Below are 22671 nucleotides of genomic sequence, written 5' to 3'. Positions count from 1 at the left end.
TCACTCATATTCTTCTTATCACTTTTCAGGGTTTTTTTTTCACCAGACCCCAAAATTATAAAAATAATATAATCACTTTGCAGAAGATCTTGAAAACCAATCTAAAAGAGGAAAATACTGCAATTGCTTTACAAGCCTAAACTTTCAAATTTGTGATCAGTTTTTATAGCTGTCCTAGCATCATCCTACTCAAAACCACCCACTGACTTATGAAATGGAGAAGATGAAGGTTTTCTAAAATTTTATTATGGAAAATTTCCAACTTGCACAAAAGTAAGGAGAATAATATAATAAACCTCCATATACCCAAAACCCAGCTTCAAAAATTATTGACACTTTACCAATTCTGATTCCTTTGTTCCCTTCCAATTAAACATTTTATTACCTGGAAATGGTTCATGCCTTTGTTTTTAAGTTGGAAGGCACTGGTACAGACAGAAAAAGACCAAATCATTTTTTAGCATTATCTTTTACAAGTAAATAATAAAAATTTTTAAACTGTCATTGACATATGACTTTTTCCTGCTTTCAGGTGGTACAATAAGAGTATCAGCCGAGACAAAGCTGAAAAACTTCTTTTGGACACAGTAAGTCTCCTTTAACCTACCTTTTGACTTAAAATAAAATGAATTGTGCTCTTTTTTCCAGCCATGCTATCATTTATGCCAATGCAGTAAGCCGGCATACTGGATTACACTGGTTTTCATGTCCAGTGGAAATATTCTGGGGATTTATAGAAACTAGCATATAATAGGATAAGAAACCCAGCGAGGGTTCAAGGCCTTGGTATTGACATGCAACTGTCACAACAGGTATCGTGGCCTTTCTGGCCAGGATGGCTGACCCCGGGGGGCCATGGGGCTAGTTGCCTTGCCTGCTTCTCACTCAGGGGTGAGTGTGACTGAGATACTACTTGGTTGGGTTGTGTGTCCAGAAGAAATACATCACTTGTTTTAACTTATTTTTCATGCAGCGGTTCTCAACAGCCATGCAGTATAAGTAGCAGGACTGATCTTGCCCAGGGATGTCAGAATAAAGGGAGAGAGGGATGAGAAGAGAGAAAGCAGGGTGCAGTGGGGAAAGTACAGGTCCCAGTCCCTGCTCTCTCACCAACACAGTGGGTGATTTGGGGGATGTTTCTTCTTCCTGGACCTTAGTTTCTCAATGAGTACCGGATGAGCGTTGGATTAAATCAGCAATGACAGTTACCCAATACTCATGCTGTCATCCTTTGCTCCTGATCTTATGTGAGAGAGTTGATCGTGGTCCATGGCTTTGGGATCCTTCTCAACATGGGGCTGCAGGCAGCCACCATCAGGTGATTGGCACTCAAGGTGAACCCTCTCTGCCTGGACCAGAGGGTCATTTGTTATTCTAGGACAGTGCCTCTCAAATGTCTGTGTTGATGGATCACATTTTTGTGGTTGGTTTTCAATTTCCAGTTTGTCACAGACTTACATTTTATAAAAGAAATAAAAATAAACTACTAGAAAAAATAAAGAAGCAAAGACACAAAAAATTCAAGTTCAATTTTTTTATTAGCTTTAGATTCATTAGACATAAAATTACTCTGATTGCTATGAAAAATTTCTAAATGCCTACTCTCAATTTCTCTTTTTGTTTGGTGATGGACCAGCAACAATTTGCCATCTGGCGCCCACCCACAGACCACACTTTGAGTAGCACTGAAAAATTGCACACTGACGGCTCTTTCAGAGAAACCAAATGCATGGAGTTATGGAGAAAAAGTCTTCCACAGAGCAATCAATGAATTTACCAGCATATATGCCTAGAGCAGTTGTTCTCAGACCTGTTTGCACACTAGAATTCCCTGGGAAACATTTTTAAAAATACCTGTGCCCAAGCCCCACCCCAGATTAATTAAATCAGAATATCTAGTTGGTAGGATCTAGGCATTAGTAATTCAGAGAAAAATCTCTCCAGGTGCATCTAATATTCAGACGATGTTAATGACCTGTACCCAACACTAGCCTCACCGGTGACACCAGTAAACCGTTGGTATGAGTTGATGGAAGCATTAATCTCCCTGTGCCAAAATGTCAACCCTATTCCTGCCATTTCACCATATAACATTTCTCAGTTTGGGTCTGAAGGTTTTACTATCTTTAAGAATTTTATTTTTTAAAAGATTTTACTTATTTATTTGAGAGAGAGAAAGAGGGAGTGGGAGAGAGCAAGCACGAGCAGGGGGAGCAACAGGCAGAGGGAGAGGGAGAAGCAGGAAACTCAGTCCCAGGACCCTGGGATCATGACCTGAGCCGAAGGCAGACGCGTAACTAGCTGAGCAACCCAGACACCCTATCTTTAAGAATTCTAAATTAAATAGCAAATCTTTCCTGCACGGAATGCGGGTGGGGTGACCAACTCATCTTGGTTTGCCTGGGACTGTCCCAGTTTTAAAACTGAGAGTCCTGTGTTCAGGAATCCCAGCCCACTCAGTCCTGGGCAAACCGGGACAGCTGGTCACCCAACATGGTGGCCACTATTTGCACAGTGGTTAGGAATGAGCCACTGTGGAGGGTTGATGAATATTGTCAAAGAATAATTTAAAGGCATACAGTTAATTATTAGCATGCTATGTACTTTTGTAGACAGGGAAACTGGTAACAGATTGATTCATTCCATCTAAGGCAAAAATAGAATTTCTAAAAGAGGAAAAAGGGAGGGGAGAAGGAAAACCCACAGTCATACTGGGAGCAGTGAACTCCATCTTCTGCAGGTAAGTTGCCAATTAGCAAGCAGCTAGCATAGAGGACAAGGTGAGATGTTCTGCCCTTGGGCAGCTTGATCTCATCAAAGAGAGCAAGTTCAGTGGTTTATGGATTTCCCAAAAGACGCTGCTTACCAGGGAGGGATGCATCAGAGGCAGCCTGCGTTCTGGCCGCCGTCTCTGTTAGCAGCCGCCTCAGCTACAGTGTGTGTGCACCATTTCCTTCATCACGCTTGCTGACTAGGAACTCGAGTACCTTACCATTTTGCTGAGCACAGGATGAAGCCCTTAGGGGTACTTGAGACAGGATCTTTGACCTCAGTAAGCTTTAGACTCTACTGGGAAACAAGGCAAACTGGAGAGTTAGAGGATAATCCAAGGTAAACTATGAACGTGAGGCAGGCTTTCAGTGACCTCGGAGCTCAGAGAAGATTCTAAGGAGTCACATCTCGTGGGAGGAAGAGGAATTGAGCTGAGTCATGACTGGACCCTGGTTTTTCCTTGGTTGCACATCAACTCAGCACTTAATCATTTCCTGTGGTCCCCAGGAGACCATGCATTAGACTCACTGGGAAACTTAAAAATCCAGATTCCCTGTGGGCCCTGCCCCAGACCTAGAATCAGAATCTCCAGTTAGTTCCTGGGAATCTGTATTTTTTTCAAGTTAAACTTGCGATGCCTGGGCAGTTGGCTCAGCTCCTAGTTCCCCAACCTATGTTATTGGATAACATAGTAAAACCTGACCGATGAGAACTGAGAGGATTGCAAAAGTAATTAAAAACTTGAATTATAATGTTTAAATAAGTGCAGTTTTGTTATTTTCAATCACACATTGGTTGATGAAGTGTTACCCATGGCGCACTTGAAACAGCCCACATGAATGACAAGCTGAAGTGGTTTCCTGTTTTATGGGATTACTTTGGAGACACTTAAATACATTTTGCTTGCTGGGGCAGTTGAAACATTCCTTCCTGCTCATATTCTGAACTACTTTACCAAATCCTCTTTGCCGCCTTAGGTAATATAAGGGCAAACTTCAGTGAGTCCCTGTATTGTCCTCTGCTTGAAACAAAAGCAGAATTGTTTCCTGGGTGTGTTTACAATCTCTTTATCTAACAAGTAGAGGACACTGAAGGGGTGGATTGATGCATTTTTATTAACTAGACCTCCTGACGTACTGTCCCATCCATAGTTCTCCACTAGAATATAAAGGCTTTATCTTCCTGCTACACCTAGAATCCCAAACTGGATTTATGACAAGGCAGTTCCTCAATAAGTAGTTGTTGAGTGAATGAATACATCAAATGCTTCATAAATGTTTTTAAATTAACAACCATGCTTAAAGAGGACCTGGCTGATCATGAGCATCATTGGGGGATCTTTTTATTTTTTTATTTTTTTTATTTTTTATTTTTTTAAAGATTTTATTTATTTATTTGACAGAGAGAGAGAGACAGTGAGAGAGGGAACACAAGCAGGGAGAGGGTCAGAGGGAGAAGCAGGCTTCCCGCCGAGCAGGGAGCCCGATGCGGGGCTCGATCCCAGGACCCTGAGATCATGACCTGAGCTGAAGGCAGTCGCTTAACCAACTGAGCCACCCAGGCAGCCCTGGGGGATCTTTTTAAAAATACAAATTCCAAACTCCAGCCCTCACCAGGCGGAAGCTCTGGAGGCGGCACCCAGGTGATTCTGGGACTTACCCAAGTTTGGGAACTGCAGAAAAGCATCTCCTACATCATCCTATCAATTTATCAGATAACACCACCTCTGAGAAGCCTCTCATGCTTTCCCTCTCTCTGGCCATGGAATGTGGTGGCCTGGCCTTGGAATGGTGCAATGTCATTATTTCTCCAGTGACACTGTTCTCACTCTGCCTCAGGCCTCAGGAGTTTCTCTTCTGTCTTAACCCATTTAGGTAGAGGGTAAATTCCTTGTGAGCAGCTATTCCTTACCTTACAGCATCGCACACGTTGGGTGACCTGAATTTTAGGCAGGAGCCTTACTCCAAGGCATTGGTTTATCGTATTTCTATGATTCAAAGATGTCATTAAAGATGCAATGTTGACTTAATAATGGATTTGTTTCAAGAGAAGAAAACAACCAGCTCCTGAATGTGTCAGAGACATTCTCCTGAAGTGTAATGCCACATGACAAGGCTATGAATTATCAGTCTGTCTTTTGCAGTAACCTACCCTGTGTGTTGAGATTACCTTCTGTAAATTCACCTTTAAATCCTATGGGCAGAAAGAAGGAAATATACTCCTAATATGTCAGCATATCTCAGATAAAGGCAGACAGTGGAATTAATACTTCCAACAGATGGTATCCCATAGCATGTGACAATAATGGCTAGTGATAGCCCTAATGGTCCTTGTTCTGGTAGATTCCAGGAAATCTTCTATGTGCTTTAATTCTCCCAACAACCTTACATTTTACAGATGAGGAAACTGAAGCTCATACATTTAATCAGGAAATACCTGGAATTCACAGAATTATAGGCTGGTAAAATAAGAATTCCCTTTAAAGAACATCTGTATTATGGAAGAGTAAACTGAGGCCAAGTTCAGAGTGTGAATCAGTGGCATAGTTCTGGGCTAGAGGAGGGGTGCATACATACACGTACGCACAGGTGCATGCACACACACGGTTAATAAGGGAATATATGAGTTAAGTTCTATTCTCCTGTCCCCATAATTCCCATCCATATATTTCACCACCTCCATGACTTTTTTTTTCCCTAGTGTTGCCTCTTTATTTTTCTAGGTAAATTAGTAAAAGGTAAACTGAGACCTTGAAAATGTCTCAAGGAATGGGGGCCACCCTTCTGCTGCATTGTGTAAGTCAGTGCCCCTTTGCATGGCAGTGATGTGAGCAAAGACCCTTTAAGCTCCAGTGTTCTTGGTGGTTGTGACTTCCTCTGAGCCCCTTACAGGAAGTAGGTGGTAACACACATGCTGGATGCCTCGTTTTCCTCAGAACTCTAGACTGCCTCAGCCCCAGACCAGAGTTTCCTGTCACCCTCACTGAATGTTACTTAGAGCAACGATGGTGGGGGAAGAGCTCTGAGCCTCCCATGCTCAGCCTAGCTGACTGAAAACCTTACCTCCCCTATCTCTCACGTCTGTGGATTACTCTCGTTAACAGTTGGGCCCCACTCTGATTACAGTTTTAAAAAATAACAACAATAACGGCTTCTTTGGAAGAATAAGAACAACAATAAAACATTCCTAATTAAATAGAAGAGATGTTTGCACGCCCCTCTTTATAGACACTTGATAAACTTCTGGGTTTGTTTTGTTGTTGTTGTGGGGTTTTTTGGGTTTTTTTTTTTTTTTGGTCTATTTCTTCCCCTTTTAGAATAACTTAGATAGGCAGATAAAATCTTCCTCTGCTGAAGTTTTGTTTCTTCCTGCCTTGAGTTTAACCCATCACATTCCAATGAGGCAAGAGCAAAAGCTTCAATATTTGGAAAAGGGGAAAATCTCTGAAGACAAACTGTGCTACATGTAATGCATGGATGAATATCACAAAGGTGATGTTGAGCAAAAGAAGCCAGACACTGATTCACTATTCACAGTAGCCACAAGGTGGAAACAGCCCAATGCCCATCCATTGATGAATGGATAAACAAAATGTGGTATGGTCATATGATGGAATATTATTCAGCCATAAAAAGGAACAAAGTACTGATACACACTACAACTTGGATAAATCTTGAAAACAATATGCCAAGTGAAAGGAGCCAGGCACAAAAGACCACCTATTATATTATTTCATTTGCCTAAAATGTCTAGAATAGGCAAATCTATAGAGACAGAAAGCATATTAGTGTGGCAGGGGTGCAAATAAAATAGAGGTATACTTGGGGAGTAATGGAAATGTTCTAAAATCAGATTGAGTTGCACAACTCTATAAATTTACTAAAAATTACTGGATTGTATATTTGAACTGGGAGAATTTCATGGTATGTAAATTATGCTTCAAAAGCTATTTTAAAATCAAATGAACTAATCTGGGATTTTTGATGTCATAAAGATCACCTTTATTTTAGAAATTAAATAAACTACTGACCCCAAAGGGGAAAAAACTCTTAACGCTTGGAAAAATCACGTTTTTAAAAGGAGGATTTGTAAGCAAATGTTAAAAGAGACTTTAATATTTCACTGGATAAATGGTTTACATTTATATCTGAGAAAAGGAAAATAAGACTCTGTTTAGCACTCTTCTGTCCTCACCATGTCCAAGATTCTGCACAGAACACATTGTGGGTAATGTGGGATGCTAACTATAGGCTCAAGATCATATACTGCTCAAGAAAGATTATAAAGGATTTCTTAAATTTAAAAGAAAATCATGAAATAAAAATTACTAAAATAGGGGCGCCTGGGTGGCTCAGTCAGTTAAGCGTCTGCCTTCGGCTCAGGTCATGATCCCAGTGTCCTGGGATTGAGCCCCGCGTCGGGCTCCCTGCTCCGCGGGAAGCCTGCTTCTCCCTCTCCCACTCCCCCTGCTTGTGTTCCCTCTCTCGCTGTGTCTCTCTCTGTCAAATAAATAAATAAAATATTTTTTTAAAATTACTAAAATAAATTCTATGTGAACCAAGAATACTAGGACTGTCTGAGGATATCTTAGAAAAAGAAACATGGTACCTTTCTGCATTTCCCTCAATTCTTCCCCTGTTTTCAGGCAGCAGCCCAAGCAGCCCAAACTTACAGCCTTGGGGTAGGAAGAGCATGTCTAAGCAATAGGGGCCTGAAGATTCATGTCTCAGCTTCAATTTCTTTTCTTGCCCCAGTTTTATTGTGATATAACTGACATGTCGCATTTTATAAGTTTAATGTGTACAATTGTAATAATTTGTAATAATAATTATATATATTATAATATGTATATTGATATATATATTGCAAAATGATTAATACAGTAAGTTTTATTAATATCCATCACTACACATAGTTACAGATTGTTTTCTCCTGTGATGAGAATGTCTAAGATCTACTCTCTTAGCAACTTTCAAATAGAAAACACAATACTGTTAATTATTGTCATCAGGCTGGACCTTACTTCCCAGGTCTTACTTACCTTATAACTGGAAATTTATACCTTTTGTCCACCTTCATGCAATTCCCCCACCTTCCACCCCCCTCCGATTTTCAAAATAGATCGTTGAAGTCCCAGAAGAGGTAAGAAGAGTTTGGGGTGTTTCACATTTATGTGGTAAATTATAGGTTTGACAAGAATGCACAATGATATAAGGGCCAGTTGTCCCCAGCCACCCCCCACCCCCTGCTCCCAACATACACACCCCTGCAGGTTTAGGGCCAAGTTAGAGGTAGCAGGTTATATATCTGGGCAAGTTTTCTAACATGTAATGCTGTTTTGAGAGAGAGAAACTACTAGTCAGGACAATTATAAGTAAGAGCTACATGTTCAGTTGAGTCAACGGAGACCAAATCTGGATGTCTATAAGAATCACATGGCAAGCTTCTAAAAAGCTCGGGAACCAGGGTGCCAGTCCTACAGATTCTAAGTGTATAGGTAAGGGGTGAAGCACGGCTAACTGTTTGTTGGTTTGGGTTTTTTTGTTTTGTCTTGTTCTGTGCTTCAGTTTCTTCAGGTGATCGTGATAATCAACAAAGTGTGGGACACAGGGTTGTAGGGAGTTAGGCCAGATCCATAGTTCTCAACGGGGTGATTTTTTCTCCCCAGCGAACACTTGACAGGGTCTCGCATCCAGCTGACAGAGGCCAGGGATGCTGCTAAACACGCTGGGATTCTAGGAGTCAAACAATTAGCATGGGCATCCATGTGTATTGTTTTCACTGTGCGTAGACAACCCACTTTGGGGGTTGGGAGATGGAGGGGCTCACATTGTTCCAAATTGTATACCCTTTGCCCCATATGCTACCAGTATGTGTGGCTCACACATGAGGCTCATGTGTTTCACTGGCCTTCACTTGTAGCCCTCACCATGTTGAAGTTAAGTAAATAATAGGTTTTGAAAATATTACCAGCACAGATTTACAGTTGGGTAGGAACAGAGCGCTAGACATGAAGTACTCAAAACGGAGTCCAGATTTTGAAGTTCCCACGAGGACTGAATACATTGGCATATGCATTTGCTTGTACTTTTTCCATCAGCGCTGGCAAAACTGCTGAGGGAAGGGTGTGCCCCAAGTACATTCTTGGGGCTTTCCCTTTTTCCACTTCCCTCATGAGACCAGGAACTTCATGTTTGTTTGTTATTTTTTTCTCCTTTTGCCCACAGCAAAATCAGCACTCTAGAAAGGGCCTAATACATACATTCCCATTAAGGAACTGATGAAGCTTCAAGATCAGAAAGCTCTGTGCCCTTGGAGGGGAATGGAGAACTGGCTTCTAACATGTGTTGAGAGGAGGTATCATGGAGCAGTGGAAGGAACATGGGCTTTGCTCTCATGCCACATTCAAGGTTCAAAGCCCAGGTCTGCCACTTACTAATTGTGGATTGTGAGACAGTCACTTCAGCTCTGTGGCACTCAGCATCCTCGTCAGTAAACTGAGGATACCAAATCTAGATTGCCATGTTGTAGTGAGGGTTGGATAACATCTGTAAGGAGCCTGGTACATGGGGACCCCCAAAAGGGCAGAGCTTATATTTATCTGTCTTTATTCCCTGCTTACGCGTCATCACCAGAAGTCTCTGATCTATGGTAGGACATCGGGAAATATCTGTTGAATGAACAAATGAAATGGTAGCCATTATTGCGGAACGTCTGCTCTGTGCAAAGCTGGCCTCTTGTCTCTCCTCCTTTTGCAGACAAGCAAGTGGAGCTGGAGGCATGAGGCTGGTTTCCTGGGATCACTAACCCTCTGTGTTTTCTAACCATTCCAGGGCAAAGAAGGAGCCTTCATGGTACGAGATTCCAGGACCCCGGGAACATACACCGTGTCTGTTTTCACCAAAGCCATCGTAAGGTATGGTGCTAAGTCAGCTCTGCAAAGTGGGGAGAGACACACAGCAACCTCAGACGGTGCAAGAGGCAGCGGGGTTGCTAGAAATGGTGTGCTTTCCCTGATCCCTCTGAGAAAACCAAGGCCAGGAAGATGAAGGACATAACTGAAGTCATTTCGCTGGAAAGTAACAGAGCTGGGTCCAGACGCCAGGTTCTCATCTAAGTTAGCACCCCCGAGTGCAGAGCTCTAAAGAAAGAAAATACCTGAGCTGCAGTTGATGATTTATAATTTAACCCACAGCTAACAGAGAAGATACTTTCAACCAAAAGGGCGAAGATAGACGTTTTAGTTCTGGCTCGGCTAATAAAGCTGCCTACCATTTACTGAGTCCTTACCATGTGCCAGAATGTTACAGACTGTTTCTGATCCTCACAAGCTCTGAAGGCAGGAGTTACTATGCTCCTTCCACATAGGAAAAAACAAGGCTCAAAGAGCTGATGGCACCTCCCTGAGGCAATAGAGCTCAAGTGGTCAAGCCACCGTCATGCTCCAGCTGGCTGACTGCAAGACCCTGCTTGTCTGCCCCTCTCTGTACCTCAGTTTCCTGCTCAGTAAAACAAATGTCTAAGAACCTATCTGGGTCTCAGATTCTCTTCTAATTAAAAAATAAGTAAGAACAAAGCAGTTTGGCAATGAGCAAGTTCCAGTAAGAATTAAGAGAAAAGAGAAAAAGAATGATGAAGGTGTCCTCAGGGAACACTTCTTGGTGAATGAGGACATGGGCAAGACTCAGAGCAAGAGCAGGGTCTAGACGGGTGATGGAGAAGAAGGGTGCTGCCCAGGGATGGGAAAGAAGATGCGCATCACAGAGGGGCCGTGCCTCTTCCACGGCTGGGGACAGTGAGGACAGTGATCTGCAGCTCCATAAGATATTATGGAGAAGGAATGAGAAATAAAGTTTATGCTGAGGGTGTTCAAGACCACCTCCAGGTTCAGTGATCCACTATGAAGACTCACAGGACTCAGCATATAGTCAGTCACACTCAAGGTTAAGATTTATCGTAGTGTAAGAGTACAAAGCAAAAACATCAAAGGGAAAAAACACATGGTGCAAAATCCAGAGGAAGCCAAACATGGAGCTTCCAAGAGTCCTCTCCCAGGGGAGTCACACAGGACGTGCTTAATTCCTCCAGCAATAAGCTTTGACAACAGGGGTAAAATGGTGTCTACCAGGGAAGCTCATGAGAGACTCAGTGCCTAAGGTTTTCATTGGGGGCTGGTCACCTAGGCATCCTCTGCCTAGCATATAGCAAAATTCCAGAGTCCCAGAAGAAAAGCAGGCATTGAACATAAACCACAATGCTATACAAACAATTTAGGAACAGGGAGCCATCCTTATCAGTTAGAGAATGGTGAGAGCCCTCCCAAAATCCAAATTCTCAGATGCCAGCCATGGGGCAGCCTTGCAAGCAGGCCTTTCTAAAGAGAGCATTCAGAGCTGCTATGTTAACTCTTTGCTCTGCAAAGTCACGTAGTACTAAGGGTCCAGAGTGCTCCCTTATCGTCTGCTGACAGTTAGTGAAATCCACACAGCAGAGGAGGCAAGCATGGAGCACACACAAGACCATTCCCCACTTCATGGCCATAGAAGAAGCATCACCAATCCATCATGGCACTGATTCTAATTGGGTCTAAATGCAGCCTCAGAGTCCTCCTTACTTCAGCCCCCAGGGCCACCCTGTCAAGACTGACACACGAGTTAAAATATACCTGCCATCCTTCTGAGAGGGTAAAAAAACAAAGCTAATAGGAATCTGATACCAGTAGACATTTTTGTGTCTAAATATTGCTTGTTAATAATCACTGCATATATGTTTCATTTGTTTCAGTGAGAACAACCCCTGTATAAAGCACTATCACATCAAAGAAACAAATGACAACCCCAAGCGATACTATGTGGCTGAGAAGTATGTGTTTGACTCCATCCCTCTCCTCATCAATTATCACCAACATAATGGAGGAGGTGAGATCTAAAGGACGAGGCCAAAGGGGAACCCTCGCAGGGGAACTTGGAGAAAAATGACAACCACCCCGCCGGCTTTCTTCATCCCAGAAGAAGCTGACCATAAATACTAACTAAATCTCCAAATAGAAAAGGATGCCAAATATTTGATCATATTACATATTTCCCATTAGCAAATTCTGTTTTTAGACTCATGGGATTTCACCACCTGCCCATCTGTATTTATCACTCTTGTTGGAGGGGGTGTAATATCAGTGACTGGGCTTTGGGATTTGTTTTCCAGAATAAAAATAGCTTTTGCATTGGATTATATTTTTGCTGGTGATGTAACTTGAACAGTTGCTACAGTAAAGCAATAACTACTGCCTTTCACTTTTTAATCAACCCAGGTCTGGTCACTAGACTCCGGTATCCAGTTTGTTCCTGGAGGCAGAAAGCCCCGGTCACAGCAGGACTGAGATATGGTGAGCAGTGCAGTCAGCAATGTTTTGTATTTGCACATCCCTAAAGGTCTGGGGCAAATTCTGAATGGACTTCCCATGGACCTAATTCTTCCCCAGACTTAAAATAACCATTACAACAGGTCCACCGTATATCTGGAGATGATGTGCACAAAGGAATATTTACAAAGTGTGTAAGAGAGATGTATATATGAGCACATTTATCCATGTCAAATCAGTGTCCATTGGTTTTACTTAAGAGTTCATCAATGAAATGTTTGTTGAATACCTACTCTGTACACAGCACTCTATTAAATGCTATTGGAAAATAATATTAGAAAATAATGCCTTAGGACCATATTCCCACCTATCTTCTAGAACTTCTGTATCATCTAGTTTGCTGGGTATGCTCCATTCCAAGGGCTGGAGGCTGGAAGCATTCAGAAGTGTTTGTCTGCATAACATGGTGTTAATTTTTTTTTCAGTGCCTTTAGGCAAAGCTTGCATCTCCAGCGCCACAAGCCCTGTTCCTCCCTATTATCCTTTGGAACTGCCACCCTCATTTTTTATTATCTGCCTGGAACATAAAGGCATTTGAGTTTCCATCCCCTGGTTTAAACTGTGCTGGTCGAGGAGAAGGCTGGAGTAATTTTCATTTTGTGTCTCCTAAATGGGTGGTTCTCAGACTCCAGAGTATATCTAAGTCATCTGGGATGCTTAGTAATAGTGTTGGCTCCTGGGGGCACCTGGGTGACACCATCAGTTAAGCGTCCAACTCTTGATTTCGGCTCAGGTTATGATCTCAGGATCGTGAGATCAAGCCCCACATCAGGCTCTGTGCTCAGCGCAGAGTCTGCTTAAGACTGTCTCTCCGCTGCCCCCCTCCCCCCCCAAAATAAATAAATCTTAAAAAGAAAAGAAAAAGAATGTTGGCTCCTGGACACTACCTACCTAACACTTACCAAAACACAGTCCCTGATAATGGAATCCTGGAGTCTGCATTTTAAACAAATGCTCTAGGTGATTTTGCCACAGGTGATTAGAGAGCCATACTTTGAGAAACATTGCCATGGGCCCTCCATCCCTAACTAGCACCATATCTGTTACACAACAGGAACTCAGCACTCTTTTCTGTTGACTCAAAGAGGTAGAAATTGAGCTGTTTATGGTACTAGGGCCAAGTGCCAGGAAAGGGTAATGCCTCTTTAGCCTCCTTATAAAACTAGGGTAATTCTAATAACTATAGAATTTTAACATATCCATGCTGGATGGGATCTCAGAGATTATTTTATGAACCCGCTCATCTTGTCAATGTAAAAATTGAGAATCAGATTCCTTTTATTCATTTACTGCGCATTTTTTGAGAGCCTACCATGTACCAGACTGTGCTGCCGGGTACCTCTGTACCAGACCCCTTGGGATCCTTACTCCCAGCCCCTGCTATGCCCAAACAGAGTGCTGTGGAGGCACTTGGTGGTTAAATGAATGAATGAATGAATGATCAGCTCAAATGAAATTTGCTCTGTGTGAAAAATGGCAATAAAATATTTTCAATCAGGAATAGAAAATAGTTGAGACATTACAAGAACCCTTTCATTTATTTTCTTTGATATCTTGATTAATGCCACTTTCCTTCCTCCTTCCATATAATCTCCCCCCACATACATTTTTCATGGTTTTAAATGCATATACTGTGTTATTATTCGGGGGGAAGATAATACTTTTACCTATTTACCTAAAGCTTATACTATTTGCCATCTTTGGGTTATATTAACAATAAAGTAACAAGCTATCTAGGGCTATATATAGTCTCCTTGTAGCCCTATAGCTCATATCTACTGCTTGCCACCCCTGGAAGACCCTCTCTCTCTTTTCCAGGGAAATGGGTGATTGATCCCTCAGAGCTCACTTTTGTGCAGGAGATTGGCAGTGGGCAGTTTGGGTTGGTGCATCTTGGCTACTGGCTCAACAAGGACAAGGTGGCCATCAAAACCATTCAAGAAGGGGCTATGTCAGAAGAGGACTTCATAGAGGAGGCTGAAGTCATGATGTGAGTAGCCAAAACAAGAGTATGCAAAGATGTCTTGGGGAGGATATTCTGTGCTGTTCTTTACATACCATTTTGATGCCATGTTCGCCACCTTGCTCCTCAAATCTAGTGATGGTTTCCAGTGGCATGGAGAATAAAATCAAACTCCTCACCATGGTCTACAAGGCCTGTCATGGTCTTGCCCTGTCTGCTCCCCAGTCTCATCCCCTCCCCATCTCTCCTCTGGTCCACAATGCACCAGCCACACCGGCCTCCATTCATCCTCGCACATACCATCTGACTTCTCACCATCCTTCAGGTTGTTTTTGTTTTGGAGAGGGAGTGCATTTTTGGGAGACTGAATTTAGACCATCTCATCCCTTGCCTTTTTCCTCCAGGAAACTCTCTCACCCCAAACTGGTCCAGCTGTATGGGGTGTGCCTAGAGCAGGCTCCCATCTGCCTGGTGTTCGAGTTCATGGAGCACGGCTGCCTGTCGGATTACCTGCGCAGCCAGCGGGGACTCTTTGCTGCAGAAACCCTGCTGGGCATGTGCCTGGACGTGTGTGAGGGCATGGCGTACCTGGAGGAGGCATGTGTCATCCACAGAGACCTGGTAAGAGGATGCAGGGCCAACATCTGTAGGTCTGGGATGAAGGGCTATGTCCCACTGAAATGTGGAGCTACCCAGACTGGGAATACATTGATAAATAACAAGTCACAGACCATCTCCCTTCCACTATCAAATTCCTTCTTCTTCCACCCACTAGGCGATGTCCTAGTAGGACTCAGATCTGGGCTCTAATCCCAGCCTTGTTTCTGACTTGTACCCTCTGAGTCTGAGTTTACATTTTTCCAAAATGAAGCTTATGGCCTCTCCTTAACCTCTCTGTGCCTCGGTTTCCTCTTGGTAAAGTGAGGGAAGTGGACAAGCACAGTTTTTCTCAAACTGTTATCCAAGGATTTACCACAATCACATTGGAGTGATGTTAAAACCATCCTCAGAATCTCTGGAGGTCAGAGGTCAGGATATTCATTTTAACATATCCCCTTGGGATTTGAAGGCACATTTCAAATGTCAAAAAAGAGTGGGGTCTTTTATCACTAAGGGCTCTTCCAGTGCACAATTCTGTGATACTAATTAGGGACTAGGTACTCTTCCTATTGAGGAGTAGTCTTAAGAGGATTAGTAACCTCAAAACATTCTTATTTTAGTCAAATGGGTGACAGTCTCTTCATATCATCCCTAATGTTAACATTTCCTATTGCATCAAGTCGCATTAGAGCACTTCGTTGGTTAGACAACACCACAGATTTCTCTTCTAATTAGGATCTCAGGAATGAAGCTAAAAGACCAAACTTACTCATCCTGATAAAGGATCACACATTTGACTTTTGAGCTCACTTCTGGACACTAGTGAAGCTTAATTAACATCTGTAAAGCCCTTGTACAGCAGCACATAGAAACCCAAAAAAAACTGAGATTATAGGAGACTCCTTATACTGATTATCCACCACCAGTTTTCCTTTCCCTTTTGTTTGCCTGTCTCCACTCCAGGCTGCCAGAAACTGTTTAGTGGGAGAGAACCAAGTCATCAAGGTGTCCGACTTTGGGATGACAAGGTAATATGGGCATGTGGCGCCAGGAAAGTCTCAGGAATGGGATTCAGGCCCCCAGAACGTTCAGACATTCTTTCTCCACTCTCTACCCAGGTTCGTCCTCGATGATCAATACACCAGTTCCACAGGCACCAAGTTCCCGGTGAAGTGGGCATCCCCGGAAGTCTTCTCCTTCAGCCGCTATAGCAGCAAGTCAGATGTGTGGTCATTTGGTGAGTGTCATCCTGGCCCCACACCCACATGATCAAGGACTGCCAGGCAGCTGTTTTATTTGTCAAATCCAGGCAACTCTACTTGCCCAGGACTGGGTGGTGAGGGCATCCCACTGATAGTCTGTGTGTGATAATGGCTCTGAAAACTATGTAGAGGTCCTCATTTTTGCATTCGTTCTTGGAGATCTTTGAAAACATATCTTGTTCAACAGTATTTTCCCGCACGTACGCCTCAATAAACATTTTACTCATTTATTCAGCAACAATTTATCAAGCCTCTACTATAAGCCAGGGTTAATCTAGGTGCTTACAATGCATAGGATAGAAAAGACTCCTATTCTCTTGGAGCCAAATTTTAGGGGGAGACAGATAACAATCACATAAACAAGCTAATAGATATGTACATACGACAAAGTCACATAGTGATAAGTAAGTGCTATGAATAAAACAAAACAGTTAATGGAATAGAAAGTGACTGGGATGGAGAGTCCATTTTATTTTTTTATTTTTTTATTATTTTTTAAAGATTTTATTTATTTATTTGAGAGAGAGAGAATGAGAGACAGAGAGCATGAGAGGGAGGAGGGTCAGAGGGTGAAGCAGACTCCCTGCTGAGCAGGGAGCCCGATGCGGGACTCGATCCCGGGACTCCAGGATCATGACCTGAGCCGAAGGCAGTCGCTTAACCAACTGAGCCACCCAGGCGCCCGGAGAGTCCATTTTAAATAGCATGGTCTGGGAGGCCTCTCCAAGGAGGTGACCCTTGATCTGAATGATGAGAGAGAGTCATCCCCACTTGAGGATCCAGGGAAGATTTGGTGTCTCTGACCAAAAAACCAGCAAGTTTAAAAATTTGGTGTGTCCAAAGAAAAGAGGGGTACTATCTTGGTGAGAGACCATTAGACAATGAAGTTGGCAGTTCATGATAAGGAATTAGACTTTCTGATGAGCGCAAATGGGCATGAATGAAAGGCAGAATGAATGATGTTGGTGTGGCAGAAAGTACTAGCCATTCTTGCTGGATTTGTCATATCCTCCTAAGCCATAGTTTGTGTGTGCTAAACTATACACAAAGACATGCCAAACAACCTCTTTGATTTGGACTATAAGAAGGGTTATACTTTGGAAAGGAATGAGTTGGAGTTTGATTTTGCCAAATGTATTGACTTAAGAGTAGAAACCAGGGAGAAGCTAATTAAATCTCTTCAGAGAACTAGTTCTGAAGTTGCCCCCAGTATTTTAGAAGAGCCAACTTCTATAACCGAGTGGTTTGTAAATTTCTAGTTCTTCTGAACTGTTCCTTAAAACAGCTTCCCTATTTGACAGACCCAGCTAAGATTTTGTTATTCAAATTTAAGTTACCGAATGAACTTGGAAGAAATAAAACTGCACCAGAGCAATCTCAGAAGATTCTATTTTCCCCCAAGTCTGTATATAATGAGGAAAGGTATGGCTGACATGTGGCCACTCTCTATGGGTGATGCAGCCGGTCACACTGCACCAAGCCCGGTATCCCATACAGAGATGTTTGCACCCATGGCCACTTTGTCACATTCACCTGCCAACTCTGCATGAGGCTTATTCTGCCAAAGGTTGTCAGCTTGGGAATTTTCTGTTGCATCATAAAATTAGGGGGTTGAGCTACAGTCCATCCCTGCCTAGGATATGCCCCCTGAAGTGTCCGAAAATGAGACTGACTAATGGAAGCAGGGTAGAGAGGGTGAGATAACATGAGTGGCAAGCCTGAGAAACAGAAACCTGGATGGACTAAGAGCTTGATGCCTGCCTTGAGGCCATTGAACTTTGTCATGCATTTTAAGGTTTTTGCCCTAATTAACTGTGCTATTTTAAGCAAGTCAAGCAAGCTCTTTGGGCCTTACTCAGTTTCCAATCAATGCATTACAAGGTTTGCATGAAAGCAAATGTTTTCAAATAGAGCTTTGGGCAGCAGGCTTCAGTTTTCCAAAGAAATCTCACTTCCAAAGAAATCTCAATTTCTAAAGAAATTCTGGCAACTTGGGGAGCTAAACAGTCTTATTTACAGGCAGGCTCCAAATTTCTAAAACTGCAGAGGCACCTGTGAGGATCCCTTAGAAATCCTGATCCAGAGGTCTGGGCCAGGGCCCAGGATCTGCCATTTGAACAAACTTCTGAGGTGATTTTTATTCAGTTGTTTTGGGAATCGTACTTTGGAAAACCCTGCCCTAAGACTCCTTGAAATATGCTTTGAAAACCACTGAAATAGGTGATCTGCAAGCTCTCTTCCCACTTTGACATCCTATGAATATATTAGTACATAATAAAATTGGGTGTGACATTTCTGCTAAAGACAGAAGAGGAAAGGGGATTAAATCACAGGTCAAAAATAAACAACCCAGAGATGTGTTTTTGCTCTGTCTACACAGTATTTTTAAAGATCAAATTGAGTTTCTATTTCTAAACTCTCAATTTATGACTTCTTTTTAAAAAATCAGAAAATGTGGCAATCCCAAACCCTCATCCCCATGCACCCTGTGGTGGCTGGAGCTAAATCACAGCTATTCTCTGAAGACAGAACTTGACCCCCAGTTCTCCACAGTCCCCCTAGTCTCCATTATGGCACATCTCGTCCACTCCACCCATTTACATGATGTGTAGACATTTGAGTTTACATCCCCTGCAACTTTTAGTAGTAACATTTGAGTTAGATACAAAAAAGGGCTGAAGTTGAAAGTTCCTCACCACTAGGAAGATTGGGAAATCTCTGTTCTTTAGAAATAGTACAGGCCTAAGGAAGCCTCGGGTGGTTTGGTATTGTCCTCCCTGAAGGTAGGGACTTGAATCTGAATGTCAAGGGACTCTGCAATTTCTTGATGTAGGCTTATTTGTTTGTTTGTTATTCATTCACTGTGCTACACTCACCATTTCTTGTAGGTGTGCTGATGTGGGAAGTCTTCAGTGAAGGCAAAATCCCGTATGAAAACCGAAGCAACTCAGAAGTGGTAGAAGACATCACTACTGGATTTCGCTTATACAAGCCCCGGCTGGCCTCTGTGAATATCTACCAGATCATGAATTATTGCTGGAAAGAGGTCAGTAAAGGAAGTGGTTTCCCCCTACATTGTAATCTATAACTTTAGGGTCTGTTCCTTCCGTAGAGAAAGAAACCCTCTTAGAGGATGAGGAAGCAGGTGTAACTAAAGTAGATTAGCAAGCAAGTGGCTTTGAGTGTCTACTAATGAAAGAGTTTGCCCATCTCTAAAAGAGCTGGCAGCGACCTTAAATATTATTTGATCTGCAAAAAGAATGTCACAAGCCAACAACACACTGTTAGAGAGGAAGAGAGGGTGAGATACCATTATAGCATTAAACAGAATAGTTTCACTGCCCTAAAATCCACTGTTTCACTTATTTACAATTCCCTCCTTCTCCCCAGAATGCTGGCAACTATTGATCTTCTTATTGTTCAAGTTTTACCTTTCCCAGAGTGTTATATAGTTGGAATCATATGGTACATAGCCTTTTCAGACTGGGTTCTTTCACTTAGAACTATGCATTTAATTATGCATTTAAGATTCTTCCATGTCCTGGGCACCTGGGTGGCTCAGTTGGTTAAGCGACTGCCTTTGGCTCAGGTCATGATCCTGGAGTCCTGGGATCAAGGGGAGCCTGCTTCTCCCTCTGACCCCCTCCCCTCTCATGCTGTTTCTCTCTCTCTCTCTCGAATAAATAAATAAATAAAATCTTAAAAAAAAAAAAGATTCTTCCATGTCCTTTCATGGCTTGATAGCTCATTTCTTTTTATCACTGAATAGTATTCCATTGTATGGATGTACCACAGTTTGGCTATTCATTCACCTACAGAGGGACATCTGGATCACTTGCAGTTTTGGGCGATTGTGAACAAAGCTACTATAAATATCTGTGTGTAGGTTTTTGTATGAACATAAATTTTCAGCTCAACTGGGAGTATGATTGCTGGATCATATGATAACAATACATTAGCTTTGTAAGAAACTGTCACGCTCTCTTCTAACAGTGGCTGTACCATTTTCATTTCCCACCAGCAATGAGAATTCCTGTTGTTCCTCATCCTCACAAGCATTTAATGTTATCAAATGTTTTGTATTTTAACCATTCTAATAGGTGTATATTGGTAACTCATTGTTTTCATTTGCAGTTCCCTAATGACATATGATGTAGAACATCTTTTCAAATGTTTATTTGCCATTTGTGTATCTTCTTTAATGAGGTGTCTGTTGAGATCTCTTGCCCATTTTTTGATTGGATTATTTGTTTTCTTGCTTTTGAGTTTGAAGAGGTCTTTGTATACTTTGGATATAAGTCCTTCATCAGATACGTGTTTTGAAAATATTTTCTCGGGCGCCTGGGTGGCTCAGTCATTAAGTGTCTGCCTTCGGCTCAGGTTATGATCCCAGAGTCCTGGGATTGAGTCCCACATCGGGCTCCCTGCTCAGTGGGAAGCCTGCTGCTCCCTCTCCCACTCCCCCTGCTTGGGTTCCTGCTCTGGCTGTCTCTGTCAAATAAATAAATAAAATCTTAAAAAAAAAAAATCTTTAAAAAAAAAGAAAATATTTTCTCCCAGACTATGGTTTGTCTTTTCTGTCTCTTAACAGTGTCTTTTACAGAGCAGACATTTTAAATTTTAACAAAGCTCAACATCAGTTTTTTCTTTTATCAATCAGGCTTTTGGTGTTGTATCTAAAAACCTATTACTGAACCCAGTAATTTTCTCCTATATTATCTTCTAGAAGTTTTCTAAGTTTTGCATTTTACATTTGGGTCTCTGATCCATTCTGAGTTAGTTTTTGTGAAGGGTATAAGGTCTGTATCCAGAGTCATTATACTGCATGTGGACATCCAGTTGTTCCAGCACTGTTGTTGAAAAGACTACCCATTCTCCACTGAATAACTTTCGCTCCTTTTGCAAAGGTCAGTTGACTGTATTTGTGAGAATCTATTTCTGGGCACTCAACTCTGTTCCATTGATCTCTTTGTTAATTCATTCACCAATACCACACTGCCTTCATTACTCTAGCTTCACAGTGAGTCTTGAAGTTGGGCAGTGTCAGTCCTCCAACTTTGCTCTTCTTCAGCATTGTGTTGGTTCTGAGTCTTCTGCCTTTCCATGTAAACTTCAGAGTCAGTTTGTCAATATCTACAAAATAACTTTCTGGGATTCTGATTGTGATTGTGTTGAATCTGTAGATCCAGTTGAGAAGAAATTACATCTTAATAATAATATAAAGTCTTCCCATCCTTGAATATGAAATGTCTCCATTTATTTAGATCATCTCTGATTTCTTTCTTTAAAATTCTATATTTTTCCTAATGTAGGTCCTATACATATTTTGTGAGATTTATACCTAAGTATTTTCTTTTTTGATGTTATTTAGCACTTATTTTATGATGTATTTTTTAAAAAGATTTTATTTATTCATTTGTCAGAGAGAGAGAGAGCGAGCACAAGCAGGGGGAGTGGCAGGCAGAGGGAGAAACAGGCTTCCCGCTGAGCAGGGAGCGCGATGTTGCACTCGATCCAGGACCCCGGGATCATGACCTGAGCTGAAGGCAGACGCCTAACCGACTGAGCCACCCAGGCACCCCTTTATGATGTATTTTTAATACATGATTTTATTTAATTCTCACAACCATCTTATGAGATAGATACTCTTATTATCCCCATTTTACAGACAAAAAAACTGACATTCAAACAAGTTAAATAACCTGCTCAAAGTCACACAGTTAATAAGTGGAAAAGCTTAGATTCAAAAGCCGGCCATATGATCCCAGAATCCCTGCTATTAACAACTAAGACACAATGGCCTCGAACAATACATATGGAAGCATATTTAAAAATCAGCCGAGGGCTATTGAATTCTGGGTGGCTTTGGAATTAACTATGACACATAAGTACAAGGAACTCACAGAGTCCTTTTCTTCCCTCTCTAGAAACCAGAAGACCGGCCACCTTTCTGCAGACTCTTGAGTCAACTGGCTGAAATTGCAGAATCGGGACTTTAGCAGAGACTCAGCACCAGGCCACGGGCTGCAGATCCTCAAAGGGGGAAGCAAATCCTCCCTTCACAGAGCATTAAAAGCTGCCACCAGCCCAGAATTCCCCAGAGGCAGCTGGCCCTGTGGTGCCAGTCCCTGAGCCACCACAGAGGAGCACCCTGACAGAGGTGGGCGGCTCAGCCCCTGACCTGGGACAGAGGTCCGAGCAGCTCCCTCTTATTTTGTGCGGCCCGCAAACCTCAACCTGACAGCTTTCAGGCACCATTTCTTGCACTTCTTAGAGAAAAGGAGAGACATGGTAGGGCTGTGGATTATTATTTTTATCATTATTTCAAACATGGATCTAAAGTGTTTGGTCGAGGGATTTTCACTTGACCCGGCAACACAGAATCCTAGGATGTGGGGCAAGAGGAATGAGCAGTGGGACTCTTTTTCAAGAACTGGTGAGTTAATTAAGGTCAGAAAGAGGAAGCAGCCGCTGGGATTCTGTTAGCCGCAGCTTCCTACCGTAGAGGATGATGGGACAGCCGCTCATAGCTGAGGCCAGATAGGCTGAGAAGCAGCTTTAGGAGGTTTTATTCATCGAGCACACTGCCACCTCCCTCCTTGAAGGGACGTGACGGACTAGGGTGAACAATTATGATCCCATGGTTGGATCTAGCG

The 22671-nt window shown here is 42.4% G+C and overlaps 1 protein-coding gene across 1 annotated transcript in view; it reads left to right on the top strand.

Annotated features, from left to right (window-relative positions):
* Positions 1 to 22014, top strand: part of ITK (IL2 inducible T cell kinase) — a 61043-nt gene extending 39029 nt beyond the window's left edge. Inside the window, exons 8-17 of the mRNA XM_021697442.1 lie at positions 533 to 587; positions 9606 to 9688; positions 11557 to 11690; positions 12080 to 12154; positions 14009 to 14180; positions 14558 to 14774; positions 15717 to 15781; positions 15872 to 15990; positions 18904 to 19061; positions 21943 to 22014. Of these exons, the coding sequence (XP_021553117.1) occupies positions 533 to 587; positions 9606 to 9688; positions 11557 to 11690; positions 12080 to 12154; positions 14009 to 14180; positions 14558 to 14774; positions 15717 to 15781; positions 15872 to 15990; positions 18904 to 19061; positions 21943 to 22014 (1150 nt within the window). The remainder of the gene's footprint in view (positions 1 to 532; positions 588 to 9605; positions 9689 to 11556; positions 11691 to 12079; positions 12155 to 14008; positions 14181 to 14557; positions 14775 to 15716; positions 15782 to 15871; positions 15991 to 18903; positions 19062 to 21942) is intronic.
* The last annotated feature ends 657 nt before the right edge of the window (positions 22015 to 22671 follow it).

This window comes from Neomonachus schauinslandi, chromosome 7 (assembly GCF_002201575.2).
Source record: "Neomonachus schauinslandi chromosome 7, ASM220157v2, whole genome shotgun sequence".
Classification (NCBI taxonomy): Eukaryota; Metazoa; Chordata; class Mammalia; order Carnivora; family Phocidae; genus Neomonachus; species Neomonachus schauinslandi.
The sequence above is the reverse complement of the archived record's forward strand: the minus strand, read 5'-3'. Positions and strand labels throughout refer to the sequence as shown.